At 38.1% G+C, this 20210-nt stretch overlaps 1 protein-coding gene across 1 annotated transcript in view; it reads right to left on the bottom strand.

Moving 5' to 3' along the window:
- The window catches only part of adamts7 (a disintegrin-like and metallopeptidase (reprolysin type) with thrombospondin type 1 motif, 7), a 72429-nt gene that overhangs the window by 20403 nt on the left and 31816 nt on the right, over nt 1-20210 (bottom strand). Inside the window, exons 9-18 of the mRNA XM_084939439.1 lie at nt 18167-18311; nt 14076-14168; nt 13399-13544; nt 11109-11278; nt 10877-11010; nt 9443-9563; nt 8646-8890; nt 8097-8238; nt 2119-2245; nt 698-911 (exon numbers count right to left, since the gene is read on the bottom strand). Coding sequence (XP_084795565.1) covers nt 698-911; nt 2119-2245; nt 8097-8238; nt 8646-8890; nt 9443-9563; nt 10877-11010; nt 11109-11278; nt 13399-13544; nt 14076-14168; nt 18167-18311 — 1537 coding nt within the window. The remainder of the gene's footprint in view (nt 1-697; nt 912-2118; nt 2246-8096; nt 8239-8645; nt 8891-9442; nt 9564-10876; nt 11011-11108; nt 11279-13398; nt 13545-14075; nt 14169-18166; nt 18312-20210) is intronic.

The raw sequence follows: 20210 nt of genomic DNA, 5'->3' as shown, positions 1-20210 counted from the left end.
TCCAGCTGTCACCTCACCAGTCATGACAGCCATGTGTCTAGGCAGGTTAATCTGAGAGGAGGATGGATAGCAGGGAGTTCTGAAATGGAGGTAGCTGAGGAAGGCTAAGGAGGTGTTGGTGCTGTGTGGGGAAGAGCATCAGTCATACCTTCACTTAATGCTATATCTTTCTCAACTAGTCCTTGTCACAAACAGGCTGAGCAGTTAAGACTGAAGAAGATGAATATCTAAACCATACATTTATGGTCATCCTTCAAACAGCTGTGGAGAAACAATTTGATCTGGACAAAAGATTTCCGTATATCCATTCAAAAAGGCCTGGCAAAACTAATAAAGTACAGAGAAATGCTGAGAATAGAGAGAGGTCAGGGTATAAATGCTCACATTTAAACACCCTTAAATCTGGCTTCTTGCCTTATTCCACACTGTGTCTATGTGTAACAGAGACAGGGAATAGTTACACAAAAGACATTTAAGCAACCAGCAGTGTCTTAAATTATCAGTAACACTAAATGTGTATAACAACTGAATTGTATTTCAAAAAGCTTGAGATGTGAAAATTTTCTGTGTGAATGAATGCTTTCAAAATAGAAAAAACTAGAAAACTTTCTCCACGATTAGTAAATAATTCATTTTCCCCAAATGTGAAGGTTGCTGTCTGGTTAAACCTGAACCTCAGATTCTGACCCACACTCACCTTTGACCAGCTGCCAGTGGTCCAGTCTGCTGGGCAGGGGATGTGTGTGTTGCAGGAGGATAGTGACTCAGGTTTGGGGATGTGTTCACAGTTACTGGGCTCCAGGGCTTTCTGCTCCTCCGCATTTAATGCTTGAATGCAAAGAACTGTCCTTTTAGTTTGGCCTGAGCTCCCACAGCTCGCTGAGCATTTCTGCCACTCCCCAACCCACCATCTACACAACAAGACAGAAAAGATTACACTGATTTCAAATGCAATGCTATGCTTAGCGTAGAATAAGAGTGTATTTAATGACAATAAAGATGAGTCTTGGTGGTTTTAGATGCCGTATCTGTAACCGTAAGGTCGCCGGTTCGATCCCCGGGCTCTCTGTCCTGGTCGTTGTGTCCTTGGGCAAGACACTTTACCCTACCGCCTACTGGTGTTGGCCAGAGGGGCCGATGGCGTGATATGGCAGCCTCGCTTCTGTCAGTCTGCCCCAGGGCAGCTGTGGCTACAACCGTAGCTTGCCTCCACCAGTGTGTGAATGCGAGAGTGAATGAATAGTGGCATTGTAAAGCGCTTTGGGTGCCTTGAAAAGCGCTATATAAATCCAATCCATTATTATTATTATTAAAGGACATTTCTGGCCACAAGTGAGCATTTTGAGATTATAATGATTAACTATATTGTTCTCTGTCATCCAGGTCACTGTAGTCTAAGGAGCTTGGAAAGAAGGCGCCTGGTCCTTAAAGTCGGTTCACCTCTCATCCAAAGAAGCTTCTTGGATTAGAGGTGAAATGTCTTTAAGGACGCCCTCTTTTCAAGCTCCTCAGACTCTCCACATGAACTGAAACAAACAAACAAATAAATAAATTATTAATTATTTCTGCAAAAAAAAATTTTGTTATTCATAATTCAAGCACTGTCTTTTGAACATCAACTGTAACATCCCACAAAAGCGTAAACAATGGCACTCCTGCAGCCTCCATAGAGAAGGGTTGATCCACTGGCCACACATCCTTTTCCAAGAAGACACTGGGCTCTTAAAACAAGATGATAGGCTGTACTTTGGTGGTGTAAAATGCATGGAAGTAAAAATGCCTGCTGGCTATTTCACTTCTCTTGTCTTGTCCAATTAAAAAAAAAAGTCAAAAGGTAATTTTTTTGAAAAAAGAAAACACATAAAAAACAATTTGTCTTCAAAGGCTTGAAAAAGTAAATTAAAATAAATGTCAAACTGCAATGTTTGAGTTAATTAAAAACTGTTACAACGTGGAAATTTATTCTGTAGACTAATATTAAACTTGCTGTAACTTGAGGTTTGGCAGCTTTGATTGTTTGATGATTGTAGAGCACGCAGAATTTTTTGTGTGTGCGAGGGTTAAAGTACCAACACTGCACGCGTCCTTTTGTAAACCTGGGAGACAAAAATAACTCACATGGCTGGACAAGGATCCTTATTACAGCTGGTTTGGTTGTGGTCAAGTCGGGTTAAGTGGTCACAGAAGTGCTCCTCAACTATCCCAGTTGTCTTTTCCACACAGTGGATAATCTGCCTCTGAACACCTGAAATACAGAAGAGAGAAACTTTCTGTGACACCTAGTACACAACTTATAAATGATTATAAGAAACAAAACAAAAAGTGTCAACATATTTATCCGTTACACCGTTAAAAACTGAATCCGACACCAAGGGCTGTAAAAAGATGTTAACAGACCAGCCAGGTGGTTTCACTGTTCGATTATTAATTTAAACTAAAGGATTACATTTAAAGGATTTACAACATAATTAAAAATATGGGTGGAAGTGGAAAAACAGAGATGCCCATTTTAATGTACATTTTATTTGCAAACCCGTTCCATAGCTTTCACAACAAAAGTAATTTTGAACCATTTAACATTAAGAAAAAAGACTGCTACACTGGCACATTTGTGTTTTGGTTCATTCACTTCATTGTGAAATGGTGTATGCTGAGATAAATGCTGCAAGCAATGTAAATGAGCCAAAAAACGAAGACGAAGAAAAAAAAAACGTATGAAACACATTTTGAATCTTTGCTCTAAATCCATTTTTCAGAACATCACTTTAAACCCTAACATAGTCAAAGCCTATTCCAGTTGATTTTAGTTCATGGAGGGGTTGGTAATACGTTTACCAAACACGAATTAACTCACTTGTATTGCTCAGAATTGCTTAAATTTACTACAGTATCACACAATTAGTCTTAAAACCCACAAAAAAACCCAGTATTTACAACACTGTCATGTTAAGCCACCATGTTGCAACTGACTGAAGGCGACTAAGGCCAGACTGGTGGCTGAAAGCCAGCACTGCTGGCAAGCCTGACTGGACAGAGGTACCAAGATGAGGTTCTCCAAGCTGTAGCTGTGCCACTCTTGTGGCTGCACACTGTCCTGTGGCTATTTCAGCAGGACAATGCCTCCTGTCAGAGTAGCGCCAGCCTTTCAGGATGACACATATCCAAAACCTTCCTTGGTCAGCATTCAGTCCCGTTGTTCCTCCTTTTGAAAATACCTGGGGACACGCTGGCTCGAGGTGTTCATGAGAAGCATCACAGTCAATAAACCATTTTGCAGATAAACCAAGAATCTGCATTTTTGTGACTAATATATAAATATTTGATCTAAATCCATATGCCTGTGGTTAGGCAGTTAAGAGCTATCGTTCTATTTCAAACATATGGACAACCAATAACAGATTTATAAACAAACACACTAGTAAAAGTAATTTAATGGCAATTGTATAGGATAAAGGTCTAATCATCTCGTAGTTTACTCAGATTGCACAGTGTATATTTGTTAATAATTTGAATCATTTTGGATAAGGATAAGTGTAAGATAATGGGGAATTTCAGTTTTTACTTTATAATTTGTTTAGCGTAAGATTTACAGTTAAATTGTATTTTTTTTTGCCTTATTTAATTTTTACGTACTGTTCCTTTAACACACGGTAACTGTGCACGGGGGGAGCGTTCGCGACGGGCAGTGTGGAGCAACGGGGGCTTTAACTAGCTGTGGAGAAAAACAGTTTTCTTCCGTGTTTGCAGTGTACAGGAACATTCAAACGGATCACTGTATTTCAAAACTGTGGAAATAAATGTTTGCCTGTTTGTTTTTCGACTACAAGCGGACTTTGTGGATTATGTTCAACTGCACTAAGACACGGGTACGGCCCGACCATCAGCTAGTGCTTCCGCGGTAACAGCAATGATTAAAACAAGGTAAATAAAAATAGTGACTCAAGATGAGTTAAGAAGAAAGGAAGAAAGAACTGTGGAAAAAAAATTAAAAATCATTTTAATGAAGATAGGTTTCCTTTATTTAAGCGATATATAGAAAATTTTAAAGCCATTTTTTAAAAATCTCTGTTTGAAATATGTGCATGTTTAAATGTGAAAGGATTCTGATTAAATATTAAACGTTTGAACAGTCCTGTTGAATTTTAACAGTATGCTGAGTACCATCTATGTAAACTGCTCCTGTTCCAGTGATACCTTTGCTTTTACATGTAAAAAATATCACAAAAAATCGACCAAATTCTCAAAGCTTCTCAAAGCCTGTGTCACGTAGCTCTTCTCATCCAATATTTCACAAATTTGTTGGTTGTTAATTTTAGCCACCTGACGCTAAATAGTTACACCACAAGAAAAGATATCAACGGAATCGTGGTGTGCATATACGGATGGTGAGTCTTTATGGTTTCAAAAAGCACTGCACTAACTGAACCTAATAGGCTGACAACAGGTTTATCTCATGTGATAACGCTCTCCATCATTCCTCTCACTCTCCTGAGGGGACTTTCATCCTGTCGAAGCAGAAGACAACCCTCGGCTCACAGCGCCCTCTGCTCTGATCCTGCTGAGGGCCACAATGCACATTTGATAGCTAATTTACACCTTCGAAGATACATCTTAAGGGTCATGACAGCTATGTGAGATTGGAAGCTGCACAGAGACAGAAAGAAGAAAAGAAAGGATATGGGGGAAAAATACAGAGAAACACCCCATATTGATGACATGATGTTTGTGCCTAAATTTAAACACTACTTGGACAAATAATGTTCTCTTATCATGAATTCTTGGTACACTGAGAAGCTTATGAATGTGGGTAAAACAGGGACACCCAGGGAAGATAAAGAATCTCCAGCTAGATATACCATTGTACTGTCTTGTTATCGTGTACTAACTAACGAATACTAAAGCAGATGAGGTTACTGTATTAGCTCTTCTGTACTTCTGCTGCTGCTGCTGCTGCCCTTATGGCATTTTCAGAATTAAGCCTTTCACTTCCAAATCTCTGAATCCCACCAAGTCTAGACAGCCCACTCAGTAAAATGATTTCCATCAACATATGCAGATGTTTCAGCTTTGGTCATCAGGATGAAGAAACTGAGTGGCATCCAAATATCTCTGATGGAAAATGAATCATGTTTTAAAGCCAGGAGCGATGTGAACTCTGGGAAGAAATGGTCAACAAACACAAGGAAAACATGGAAGCGCCACATTAAGAAGAACGCTGTTATATCGTGAGGCTCAGACTTTTTTCCTGCATAGCGGCGATATTTATCACTGAGTCACCACGCTATAAAAAATTGTCCACTTTGAAAAAACAAAACAAAAAGACTAAACAATAAAGCATTATCAATGCTTTAGTAAAGGAACACAATGTGGTTTGTGTGCAGTTTTTACTTGAAGCTAGGCTCAATAGGAATTTCCTCGCTGGTGGTTGTAAAGTGATATTTATGAAAGGATCAACAAAGGCAGTAATGAAAGACACTCGGTGAAGCTTGTTATTGTTACAAGTATTGGCATGATTAAATTCATCCAAGGCCATCACTCTTGAAAATGCATTTGAAAGCAAAGTCAAATCTTATTTTTCATTTGTCTCCAAGAACAGGACAACAGTTTCACTGATTTAGTTTCATTCTCATTGAAAAGGCTCTGACTGATCTTCAAGCTCAAAACAACACCCCTATTTGGGAGGTTAATACAGATTTCCAGGTTATACAGATAAATGATGTCTAATAAAATAAAAGCCTGAAAAAAAGAAATATCTAAACACTGAGCCTACTTGGCAAAATTGGACAAGCTTTAGGGGTTGCAGAAGCTTGTTATACCTATTTGGCAGTTTAAAATGGATTTGAACTTTGAATACCATTCAATTACGTATTTTCATTTCCTTTTATCTTACTGAAAAAGAAGACATACACTGGTGCTTTCCAGAAACAGAAGTCAAAAGGGATAGAGTCATTTTTATCCATATTTAAAACAACATTTAAAGAGCTATATGACAAATAAAGAGTTACATAAATAAGGAATGAAGTAAACCACATGAAAATACCAAAGATGCAATCCTGAAAACACACAAAAAAGTAAACACAGAAACTCTACACCTGGTATTGAAAAATCTCCCAGCTTTAATCTTTATGTTACAATCTAACACTAACCAATCTGAACTTCAATCTTGTTACCAGATCATCCAAAACCAGAGGCAGACTGGTGCTAACTATGTAGTGACTTTAAAACAACAACAACAACAACAACAAAATTACACAAAAAAAAGTAACGACAGAAAACCTTTCATGCCCACATTCGCACTGACGGGCAGTATGGAATCAGCAATAAACCTAAACCCAACTAGCTGGATGTCTGTGGACTGTGGGAGGAAACCCGATTACGCAGAGAGAACCCACACAGACACACAGACACAAAGAGTCCACACAGAAAGGTCTCAGCCAAATGGTGGATTCAAACACAGGACCTGACTGCTGTGAGGTAATATTGCCAACAACCATGCCACCATGGTGACATACAACTGACAAGTGACATTTGGTGATCAAATGTTATGGTATACAGCAGCGGTTCCCAACCCCCGGACCACAGACCGGTACCGGTCCGTGAGTCGTTCGGCACCGGGCCACGAGTGTTGAGGTTCAGATGTGAAATTTATGGTTTTCAAGGTTTTTATCGTTAGCTCGGATTCCCTGGGTCTTTTCCCGTGTTGTAGTTTTGTGTCTTATTTTGAAAGAAATATTTACGTGTTACCACAGCAACCAGAAAGTATTAAGGGGCAGAGAGGAGGACGTTACTCTCAATGTTGTTGGCGCATTTCAGGAGGACGCTGCTAATAAAGTTACACAATTACACAGTGAATTCCTGTTTATTATTATATTTGCAGCATACCACAGTTTTTGTCTTGGTCGTATCATTTTATTTTGTTGTATTTATCCGCATCACCTTAAAGGCCGGTCCGTGAAAATATTGTCTGACATTAAACCGGTTCGTCGCGCAAAAAAGTTTGGGGACCGCTGCTATACAGCATCCAACTGGGCACTAAAACTCCTAAAGCCCCACCGACTCCATCTGTGTATTCTTGGATACATAAAAGTACAGCTTCAGTGCTACCACAAGCTTTAAAAGTTGAGAAAATCAATGTCAAATCTAAAAGAACCACGCGGTCAAGGTGTCCGCGAGTATATGTAAAAGGGATGAAAGGACTTGTCATAAAGGCATTTCTTTCTTCTTTATGAAACTTCCCACACATTGGGAAACGCATAAATCCTGAGTGGGGTTACACAAGGCTGACAAAAAAAGGTCTCCACCTCCACCATAATCTTCTGTATGTCTCATCTTTGTAACCTGCAAAATGAGTTTGATTCATTACGCGACAATTTGACAACCTTGTGAAACTCTGAACTGAAAAATGAGGCCATTACAGTACAAAAGGAAGATGAGCAGATGTGAGAAGAAATTAAGAAGGCGAAATCAACTGCAGGGCAAGGCTCTGGGAGGGGGTCCATCCATCAGGGCCACACGGGAGAGTGGAAAGCGATAAGAAGCAAAAGAGATAACAGGACGGCACAGCGAGGGCAACAAATAGCAAACAATTGATCATACTGGCCTCTTTAATCTTAACAAGATTTTTGTATTTGAAATGTGTGAAGCAACAGCATAAATGCTTCTTCATCTTTCTTCATTCTTTTGTTGTTTCTCAGAAACTATTGACTGTCTTGTGACAAATTAAAGTCACCTCATGTTTGACCCCTATAGTGAGCTGATGTAGCTCTGCTTCGCTGGCTAGAGCAGAATATCTGTAAATCAATACAAAACACTTTTTGTGTTGATGGGAACAGCCTCGTCCAGGATAACAATGTCTCCACGAGAGCTCAGTCATGGGTTTAATGACTCTGAGGATGAATATAAATCATCGATTTCACTGGTCTTCACATCATTAAACGCCTATGGGAGATTTTGAACAGTACGCTCCACCATCATCATCAAAACGGTCTCTATTCCTCCACATGCAAAAATAGTGGCATGTGGCACATGTTCCGCCATAATCTCTCTCACTCCCCGTACGTTTGCCCACTTATGTATAGCAAAGCTGTTTCTCTTACCTGTTCCGCAAGTAACGCTGCATTCAGTCCACGAACCGTATTTCCAGTAGAAAACTGAGAGCGGGGTGTTGTTCTTTTCTGAGACATTTTGACTGATGGTGTACTTGTACCTCACTCCTGGATTGGCCTCTTGAAAGAGAAGCTGTAACACACGAGAGGAGAAATAAGAAACGTTTCATGGCAACAGAAAGTGAGGTGCAAGGTAGAATCGAAAATAGTTATGCTGAGTGGTGAAATTTTACTTCCCTCACCATCTCTTATTTGCAAAGCTATAGACTATTTCCAGTGTCAACAAAAATTATTATAGTTACTACATTTGCTCATTTGGAGCAGAACTGTATGCAGTCTAAAGACTTGAGTTTAAAAGTTTTAAACATGATAATTACTCTTAAAAACCACCGATGCAGCTGAAACAATTTTTTTGTCTTCATGAAAGTAATCAAAATGCAAAGGACTTTGTTTCCCAGCCTTTTCATATGGGAATAAACAGAGTCTTTCTCTATGACTTAGAAAGGGATAATGCATTTAAAACCGTGGGTTTACTCATACCTGAATCCACAGAAGCTCTGTAGTGGGCCCTGGAGATGTCAGGTTTTCAAGCTGTCCGGTCCTCTCATAGGTGAATACTGTTCCAGCAGCCTTGTATTCTCCATTCCACTGGATCGTCCAGCCACCATTCAGGAAATACTTGCTGGGATTGTCACTTCGGAGTGCCAAGAAATTTCCAGCTGCACCCAACTCCTCAATGTGAATGTCCCAGGCTCCCTCTGGGATCAGTCCAATGTCTACATAGCCTAAAAAGATGTGAAATTTTAGTGAAAGAACAATCTTTGTGAAATAGAAATACAAGTATTCTGTTACGCGGTGAACAAAAAGTGCAGATTATGGTGGAGAAAAAACAAAAACTTAGTGTGTATTAGGCTAACGTAACGGCATTTAGAAAAGAGGAGAAAATGGAGTTAAGTTGTAAAATAGTGACCTATGGTTCCAAATTTGTTTTCAGTCACTGTAACAAATGTGTAAGTCAGAATTTATACCTGGAAATCTTCCAGGTGTTTTAAATGATGTATCCACAAAAAAGACATTCAAAAATGTTACAACTGTAAAAAACATACTATTTTGGGAGGTTATAATCAGTTTTTTTTCCCACAGCAAAGACTTTGTGGAATAATATGTTAAGACAACAACAAATAAATCCTGAACTCTGAAACAGAAACAGCTCGACTCAGTTTACCCATCATCCCTTTTGATTTCTTACATCTGTTCTTTGTACACATCTTTGTGATATGTCAAAATAACTTTTGTGAGTAGGGTTAATGTAAAAAACAGAAAAGAAAACAACATACCCAGCCCTTCACTCTCTTCAAATGTTTTCCTCACAGTTGTACAGGTGGAGCTGTTACCATTGCACACTCCACAGCGATCCTCTACAGCAGTGGAATCTATCACGTAATCACAGCCTATATTCTGTTAGAAACATGCCACAAAAATGATCAGTATCACGATAATGGACATTATGTAGCAAATGTGACTTGGTGACCCTTTGAACTGTGGTAGTTCCTGTTACATCGCTTTCTAAAAGCCAGAAAAACAGCAGAGGCTGTCTCATGTACCTTTGACTTGTTTGGAGAGGGCAGATGATGCAAATGAAGCTCAAAGTAAACCCTAATATTATAGTTTACTATTTATTTATTTACTTTTTAGGTTGTTTTTCTAGATACTGTACTCTTGCATGGTGCAAATGAAGGCACAACATGTAATCCAGATAATCAAAAGGCAGCAGTTGAGCTGCCTCAGGTGGTTCTCTTACTTAAGTCCATGTAAACAAAGTTTGACTTTGGTAAAAGTGCAAACACAATAGCACGAAAACATGCCTATTTTTAAGCATGCATTATGCAGAATTGCATCTATATAATATATTTTAATCATATATGCATCTTGCTACCTAGCTCATGGATTTAGTTGCCAAATCAATAAACTCATTTTAATTGTGCATTTCAATATATTTCTTAATTATGTACATGCAATGGCAGAAGGGTATTCAATTCTGTTCTATTCTAAAGTTAAAGCTAGGAGAAATAGCAAATAAATAGACATTAATAGCAAATAAATTCTACTGAAAGAGTTGAAAGCAACAGAAAACTGAGTACCTCAAAGATGCATTTATATACAGCACTTGAATAAAGGTATGTACTTATTTTGTATTTATTTATTTTACCAAACTTAGGATGGGAACATGCTTCCCTGGGTGTTTCTAGATTACACATGTGAATAAAACTTGCTTTTTATGTTACGGAGAATTACATTTTTTGAATCAAAAACCACAAATGGGTCATCTTAGACAAAGAGAATGTGGGTGTGTGACAAAAATGTCACAAAATGTCATGAAGTCAGATACCCAGAGTCAGAGACTGCTGTCCACTCGGTACCCAAATAGTGTCTGTTTCAATGACTGGCATTTTAGCCCAGGGCGATAGGCAAGAATAGGCTGCTATCTTAAGATAACAGCCTCCAGATTTGTTTCCCCTGCCTTTCCTTCTTTCTTTTTCTATTTTTTTAATCAGCATGCTTATTGTGACCCAGAATGTCAAATCTACAAAATTCGCCAGCAGAGAAAACAAGACGAGCGCCAACTCAGTTTACTGCATGAGCGACAAAGCACAAACGCAACAGAAGAAAAAAGATCCCCATCAATCAATACAAAGTTTTTTCGGTCAAAAGAAGAAACACCTTCAAACCTGAGGACAGTATATATAGAATACCTTGTATTGTTTTAATACCTTACAAATGCTGTTGATGCATATATCTCGCTTTTTGTTGCCTTCATAACAAGGTGTCCCATCAATGACAGCATCGCGCATCTTCTCAGAAAAGTTTTCATTCAGTGGACGGCAGTGCAGCTCACAGGGGTTCACTGTTTTCAGAGAGAGAATTGGTAACAAAGTGTTGGCGTGAAAATGGAAATTTAAAAAACAGAAGCAACAGCGGCTGACTCAAATTTAATCTGCTCACCTGTGTTGATGACTGCCTCCCACTTGTAGAACTTGCCCTTGTATGGCTGACTGTTGAAGTGACTACACTGGATGTCTCTGAACGTGGGCAGGTGATGAAGACAAGGTGTGGTGTTACAGATCTTGTACCTCTGTCGCTCTCCCAGACAATACTTCCCTCTGTACCTAGGACTACAGAACAATGTTATTTGAATGCTTTTGTACTTTTTTTTGAACAAGCATAGGAAGCATTTGTCTCTGAAGCACAGAACCAGTAGACAAGCACCGGGTAAATTTAGACATTACAAAGGCCTATACAGATGTATTAGAATAGGCCACATAAACATGTGAATAACAATTATGGGTTGGTGGCATAAAAAGGAAGTTTATACTTTTATCTGATCACCCTAAGATCGTTCGCCTGTCCAATTTTATGAAACAAGCAGTCAAATGTACAGAATATACTTTTTCAAGCTGCACTTATTTGCATTTTCACTGCCAGGCTTTAGCAGAGCTTCAAATATGTTTCTCAGTTTTGGTGAATAGCAAAAACATTGCATGTTTAAATCTTTGCAATGAAACTACTGTAAGTGGGGTTGGGGTTCTGCAGTTAATCACGTTTATCGTCTATCGGAATATTACATGACATCATCCTTTGCTGACATCCTGTTGACATATTCCAGTTATTGGATTTTCAATTCCACAATTCCATATTCATTTATATATTTAAAAGAAATTACGCAGCTTAACACAGATCACCTATAGAGCATGAAACTGATCTGCTGCAGCTTTTAGATCAGCTATAAATACAAAACTACAGGGTGGGCCATTTATATGCATACACCGTAATAACATGGGAACGGTTGGTGATATTAAAGTCCTGTTTGTGGCACATTAGTATATGTGAGGGGGCAAACTTCTCAAGATGGGTGGTGACCATGGTGGCCATTTAGAAGTCGGCCATCTTGGATACAACTTTTGTTTTTCCAATAGGAAGAGGGCCATGTGACACATCAAACCTATTGGTAATGTCACAAGAAAAACAATGGTGTGCTTGGTTTCAACGTAACTTTACAATAAATACACATATTATAAGAATATAATATAAAACAGTTGCCTGCATATGAATTTTGATAATTATATTTTATTTGAGTTCAAAAATATTTTTTACTTTTACAAAGAAAAAAACAAAATCGCTGCACCATGTATTTTTCCTACTTATACAGAACTAGTCTTTGCTTGTCAAATAAGAGCTCAAAGCCTTAACATCAAGACTTTTCTACATTTCGGTATCGAACCGGATCCTTAAATCACTTCACAGAGTTCAGAAGTTGTGTTTACTCTGCAGAGTCACACACAGATCTGCCTGTACGAGCTCATCCTCACCAGAATGCCATCCAGGTTTACTGCAGCTACGCAAGGTTACCTACAGGATCTATGTGTGCACTTAGCCATATGGCAACAGTATAACTTCAGTAATTAGTTACAGCTGTTAAGTATTACTGACACAGAGATCTGACTGATGAGGATCATTGTTGTAAATGTACGCAATGTACAAACAACCGCTACAGAGTTACACAGCAGGTGTCCACACACCTAACGTCCTAACATTTAATGCCATTAACATGAAAATATCCTTTTAATGTTAATACAACTAATTAAAGTAAATTTTTCTTGTTTATTTTTTTTTGTTCAAAGTCAGCATTTGGAATAAGGATTATTGTTTTATTACTGTGTAGCATAACCAGATATAATGTATGACCTCAATTAATCTAAAGTAACTACTACCCTAATAATAAAGGCATGCATATATATCCAGTATGATGTATTGTTTGGACTCTTTTGTTCCAAATTAATCCACAGAAGGCTACAGGAGAATGAAAATGTATGAATTATTGCTGCTACTTTCATTATTTACACATCAATCAAATTACACTGTGGTGTTTTTTTGTTATTATTTTATTTTTTGCTCAGAATCGGTTGCTCTCTTCATTTTACTCATTACTGTCTGAAAGTGTGTCTTCTTGGTAAAAACAAGCAGCACTCTGTTTTACAGGACTCTACTAACAAAAACATGATGTAATTTTTTTAAATTGTATTTTTGGGGGTATTTTTGCTTTTGTTGGCAGGAAAATTCGAAGAAAGAATAGGAGGAAGACGTGCAGGCAAGAGCTGTGTTATAGCCGTGCGGCATATAAACACCTACAGCTTACTTTAAATTTAATCAAAGGATCAGTGTTTGTGTTCTTTTCTTCTACAAAAAAGGAAAATATCAGGACTGCATGCACTAAATAAATATCTATGAGTCTTACACTGGGTTATCACACTCTCTTTCAGCGCTCTGGACACCAACACCACAGGTCCTCGAACAGGCTGACCACGGGCTCCAGGACGCCCAGCCGCCATTTATAATCTCAGGGTAATATCCAACTGCAACGCACTGCCCACCAAAGCACCACTAATGACAAAGGACACAAAAGTTTCATCATTAAATACATGAGCACAAAAAAAGAGTTCCATTGTTTTGTTCTGGTAAGATCATAAGACAGTTTGAACTCAACATTTTGATTTTTCTCTTGTGTATTTTGTCTTCTAAGTAATGTGGATGATGGAAAAGTGAGAGTACTCTTGCTCCACTGATTTAGTGTTATTTACTACACTGAATATGACACAAGATGTGTCAGTAAAAAAACTCACGGGTATAGCTATTGCACTCCTTTCTTTGAGGAATAGAAATTTAAACAACTATTTGCAGGAATGGGGGTTGACTTTCTAAGGATGCTTCACCAATCAGACTGTCCTGTTTCCATATGTTGACTCCAATATTCTCAGTCAAACAAAGATACAAATCAATACTGCAAACAGAAAAGACTACCCAGATACAAAACTCTTCTTCCTAGATATAAAAAAACTGATAGTTGTCAACACCAATATAAGCAATCTCATCACGACCATCTTCCTGTCACGGTCATGAGAGGAAAAAACTCACTTTGTCCTCCCCACAACTTGTTCCATCCACAGCCCCATCCAGCTTTGAGTGGCAGGTTGTTCCCATAGTGCACCACAGAGTGCTGCATACATTCTGGAAGAGCAAATAAAGATTAATATCTCACACCAACAGTACTTTTTTTTTTTCTTGCTTTTCATATATTTTTAGAGTACATCACACAAGTAAATACTGTATAAAAATAGTGGACAGGCATAACTACTGCATTTTACTGAAAATGTTGCATGTAAGAATGTTGATTAATTTTCATATTGCCTTGCAGATAATACGTGTTTGATGCTCTTCTATGAGTAACTGGAGTTGCTAGCATCTTATCTTATATGCCAAATATCCATATTTTTAACTGTAGTTCAAAATAATATTATTAATAACGATAGATGACGCCTACAGCCACTCATAAAGCCTAATGTTTGCTCTTGCTCTGAGCGATAAGATGTGTCCTCTCTTCAGACACGGCAGATCAGATAAGGATTACCGGCTGCAGCTATCCAGCAGGGATGTCTGATATCAACTTCTTCTAGAAATGCACCACAGTGCCTTATATGAACGGATTTCTATTCTTTCACTCTGTCATCCATTATGCATCATATACTTCTGAATGAATTTACAATACCATTACTGAGAGTTAACCTGATGTCCATGTCCTGACTTTGTCTAAAAAAAACCCAAAAAACAAAACTATAATTGACTTATTAAAATATGTTTGTTTGCCTGGTCCAAAAACTAAGAACTCTTAATCAGGTGGCTCGGCCAAGCAATCCTCAGAACTCCAATGTTGATCAGATATAAAAATCAATGAGCCTTAGAAATATCTGGCTGATCAACCCTGATTTCAGCTAAGCTGAACATCCCCTATAGCGACAGCATCATATTTCCTGTACAAACATGTTCAGCTTCACAGCCAGCCTCTGACAAGTGAGTGTATTCCCCAGAATTTTTAACTCTTCTGTAATGCTGGTCATGCTGTATGCTCTGATTGACAGTGTGAAAGGAACTCTGACCTGCATTTGCACAAATAATCAATCCAAAGAGCTACAGAGGTGGAAATTTATAGCTGATAACACACCAAAAGGTCAAACATATCTAGGAGGTCCCCGACTGATTGGTCCAACTGTCTTGACCCTTTTCCCTTTGCATCTCTTGACATTTGTGATGAATATGTGGACAACACGATTATGATGTAGACATTTCTGAGATTTCAGCTTCTGAAACACTCAGGTTCTTACCTGGTTAAGTCACAGTTAAAACCAAGGAAAGACTAACAAAGGCATTAATAATTAATTCTCAACACAGAGATAAACTTCTAAGAGAAATGGAAAAGTGACAGCGACTGATAATCCCTTAATGGATGAAATTTGAAAGACTTGCGCTTTCAAAAATACAACCTGGATTAGAATCCTGGACTTCGCCACGTTTAGCTTTCAGCATGCAATGTCATACAAAAAGCGCAGAGAGTCAATACAAAATCCCCCCCCCAGCAACCTCTCAAATTATTCAATCTGTCTGAATCGAGCAATATATGTAATGTATATGTATGTATATGTCTTTATCTCGAAGCAATTGAGACTTCCTTGAGAATGACCCGAACTACTTTGAAAGGTCTAAAAACCCAAAACCTCAAATGTGTGATGCCAGAACAGGTTTGACTTGCACCGCACAACTAAAACATTTTTTAAGGAAACATTTAACTCAAAATCAAGTACAAGTGACAAATATTCTGCATTTTTGTGTGTGTTGATATCGTATAATAAACAAGTGTGAATTTAATATTTAAAAACACAGACCATTTCATGCGTTAGGTGGACCCAGATTCCTCTAAATATACCATTTTATAAACAGCAGTCATTCCATGAAAAGTCTGTCAGTGTTAACATAAATGCATGTGATTACAAGAAAACTCAGGGCACTCCAAGAGCTGTGTAAACAAGCTGTAAAAAAAGAAAAGGGATTTGTCGAATTTTCATAACAGTAGGCTGTAGGTGTTGTAAATCTCTAGGCCTCCCACAGTCGTTTTTCCAGTCAGGATGGCGCTTTTAAAATCCACACACTTTACTGCTCTTGCATTGTTCGTGTAAAGAAAATGCATGTGTGTGGTCCTCATCTGTCCAGTCTTTTCAAGACCCTGTTGCTTGAGGCTGTATATGATTTATTTATATGTGCTCCCAGACATAAAGAACAGCAGCCCTGCTAAACTTTGAAGTACTTTGAGCTTTGAAAAAAGAGGGGACTCAATTAAATTCACATTTATTTTGCACAAAAAAATCTCCCCATGTAGAGTTGTTTTTTTTCCCCTCTTTGTCAAAAATGTTGGGAGGGAAACAATGCCAAGTGAGTGCCGGACACACAAATGCCCAAAGGAGTAAGACTTCCCTGCTGGCTGGATCATTTGCTGCATGTCATTCCACTATTGTGTCTTCATGTGTTCCCTGACTAAATAAAAGCATAAATGTATTATTATCCTTACCAAAGTTAGAAAAATTGGCTTTACCGCTGTTAATGAAATTGAAAAATACAGCACTTGCTGTGGTTCTAAATTAAAGGTTAAAAAAACAGAAGCAAAGTACAAAAAGCTCAAGCCATTGATTTTCAGTCCAGGTCCTTTATAATTAGCATACCTCAGCCTCGTCTCCCAGTTTCCCCTCCTTATGAATGGCTTCTTGACAGCCTCCCTTCCACTGAGACCATTTCTGGTGAACAATAGATGGATAAATTCAAGAGCCAGATGCATTTCTCAGGTCCTGTGTCAGGTCTTTTGTGAATTTGTTCTCATGTCTCGAGAACAAGACTACATTGTTCATTTACTGTAGATATTTTTTTTAGGCCTTCCACTTCATTTTTTTCTCCTCCAATAGTCCAGTTTCCTCAAATCCTTTTAAAGACCCACTGGACATCATGCAGTGATATACCAAGTTCTCTGTTAGGTTGTCTGTTATGCACAGACAACACTGGTACAGCCTTTTTATGCTTAAATGATTCATAGGTCAGTGTTAAATAACTTCAGAAGCAAGGAAACCAAAACAAAAGGTCAGGTCAGGTACAAACAGACGAAGTTGAGAGCTTTTTGTAGCAACACACTACTTTCTGCAGTACAATACTGTTCAACTGATGCTCACGAGGGTATGGTACCACGGTGTGCTGCCACACTGCCTTTATGCAGGCAGAGGGATTTGTAAGTAATCCAGAAAAGTTGGAATGCCTGTAGGAATTAGTAGCGCCAGTTTTCAAGGCTTGATCAGCCTCCATTGCTGCAGAACAGATTTAAATTTTTAACATATTTTGCGTTCCCTGAAAAAGGCCTTTTTGTATAATTCAGAAATGTAAATTATTTTTAAGTTTTGGAGCTTTGAAGCTATTCATTGGACTTGAACGACTTGATTTGCAATAAATAACTGGAAAAATTGAGGTGTTCTAAAACTTTTGACCGGTAGTGTATGTATGTGTACACAACGTACATGTCGTGGACACAAAATTAAAACAGCCACATGGAAGAACTCAATAAATATTAAACTGACTGATACCACTGTTATTTTAAAATGGCTGTTTAGTCCACTTAGATTAGTTCTTTAGGCTATTTTTTTTTCGCCTTGTGTGTTATTAAAAGGTTATAACTGTAATCAACACATTTATGTGGTTGTTGTGAGGCTGGAATTAACATTTTGTTATTTCATTGCACTCAGAGGAATGAGGTTAAAGAAACGCAGAAATTGGTGCAGAGAGGAGAATGTTTTCCTTATATGTTCTCTTAGTTTAATTCAAGCCGACAGACAGTTCTGAGGAATGGCCAAAGATATTGCCAAAGTCAGTTTATGTGGGGTAATATTTTAAATCACACTATTGTGGTTTAATGTCCTTAAAATTTGTCAGAAATAAGAGAGTAAAACCAAGGAAAAAGATGGATGTATAGTGCATAGAAAAGAAACCCAGGTCAAGAAAGAACAGAAGATCTAAAAGATCTTACTGAATCAGGGAACAGTCGTTAAGGTTTTGGGGTTGATCAAAAACATCATAAGAACATTTTTAAGGATTACGGGACAAAGACTATCATTTAATTGTGTAATTTTAGAGAATCTTACATCCATGTCATCACAGAGCAGGGATCCTGATCCATACTGGAGCCGACACTGATGGACAGCGCTGTACAGAACACCAGGAAGCACCGTAGATAGAGACAACCTATCCTTCACCGGGGCATCATCGAGGCACCAGCCCCAGCCACGGCTGCGAGGGAGGAGGAAGGTAGAAGTTAGAGAAAAGAACGAAATGATCACAGTTTATGAAAATGTCAGCGGCTGTGGAGTATAGTACAACTTTTCTGATTTCTTTATATAGGTGACTGAAGCAAATGTACAATAACAAAGGCTACATTGGTTATTACTAAACCCTGAGGGTTTCATTTATTGATTGTTTTTAGGAAACAACATGCCGAACGTACAAATTTTGACAGGTTATAGCTTTAAAAACTTAATGTGGGAGTAACACTAGCCCTTGCACAACTCAGTGGCTATACAAATACCTACAAATGACAACTTAGATGAGGGCACTGCAATTAAAAGGCGGAAAAGTTTCAGAAAACCACAGTTGATACACAGCTACAAAGCCCATCTGAATATAATAATCAACTGCAGGCATATATTCTCTGCATGACATTTCATTCAAAAGAGCATTTCTCTTTCCCACTCTATCCAGAGCTTGACAATCAACGTGCGAATGTTTAATTATGTGATTACAGCAGTCAAGTATAATTATAGACTCCAACAGAAAAATTATTTACAGGCATCACAGTGTCAAGTGGAAGATGAGGAGACAGATAAGTGATTTGGTTTACTTCATCCTGTATTTTGTTTTTAGTAACACAAGAATTTTGAGCCCCATGAAGGTGATGCAAAGAAGGATGCTCAGAGTAAGGTCATCTTCCTCTTGACTTTTCTTTTACCTCACACTGGCAGATACATTATCATTGATGCATCACCAGAACAGATTTACACATGTAGAATATAAATACATACAGTTTTGTCCTGTTAATAATGACAAGCTGTGTTTCTTAGAACTTGCTCAGTTAAGAAGACATTCAGTCAGCTGTGAGGCTAAAAACATATCCTTCTGTCATATACAGAGAAATCTTCTTTATTGATTCAATTTATATTTATATCTATCTTTATATGTGTATTTAAGAGAGATTTGCAAAACTTACTAGTCTTACTAGTAAGTTTTACACTTACTAGTTTTCTACTAGTTACTAGCAGATCTACTCAATCATCTCACACTGGTTTCCAACGAGCAGAATGAGAGATTCACATCGTATATGTGCAGCCAACAAATCTGCATGCATCATTTTAGGAGACTCTAATTAACCTAACCAATCACTAAAATATATAGAGCTTGAACACTTGGCAACACTTGGCCTATGTTAGCCTGGCGATGGCGCTAAATAGCTAATTGATAGTCCTCCTGTCAAGCTTGTTGGACCACGTGTTTTTCAGCTAAAAAACCCTCTATATCATGACAATAGCAGACAAATCCATCAACATCCTGGTTTAAGAGTGTCGGCCAAGGAAAAAAGTTGTTTGATGTACGGATGAATCACACTGTCAATTGAAATTTACCAGGACTTTGATCTCTGCGAAGATAAAGTTGTGATGATGTTATGTAATGTGAGCTTTAGCTACATCTTTGGTCAAGCTGCTAAATAACTGCATTTAAAACTGCATTTCCCAACATTCATATACTGACACTCGAAAACCAAAAATAACAGTTCTGCTTTAGTGAACCCAAAAGAGTTGTCCTGCATTGGTCTTTAATGCTTTAATCAAAATGGTAATAAGCATGTGGACTGGCTAATAACATTAAATGGTAAATGACTGGTACTTATACTTTTCTACTCCAACTGAGCACTCAAAGCACTCAAGAGAGTCAAACAATCTCATGTATGTGCAGTAGCAGAAAAAAAGAAAAGAAAAAACATATACACAATAGAAAGATGAAAAGTGGCCTCTGTCACATTACAACAAGTAGTTTCATTCAGTCTTTGATGTCTCCAGAGTTGCTCTGTTTACCAACCAGTCAGGTTGCAGCTTACATCAGTCTGTCCAGTTTCATAATAAATTTAGCTGTTTTCAC

Source organism: Perissodus microlepis, chromosome 1 (genome assembly GCF_051167445.1).
Source record: "Perissodus microlepis isolate ML-2025 ecotype Zambia chromosome 1, ASM5116744v1, whole genome shotgun sequence".
NCBI classification, from domain to species: Eukaryota; Metazoa; Chordata; class Actinopteri; order Cichliformes; family Cichlidae; genus Perissodus; species Perissodus microlepis.
The sequence above is the reverse complement of the archived record's forward strand: the minus strand, read 5'-3'. Positions and strand labels throughout refer to the sequence as shown.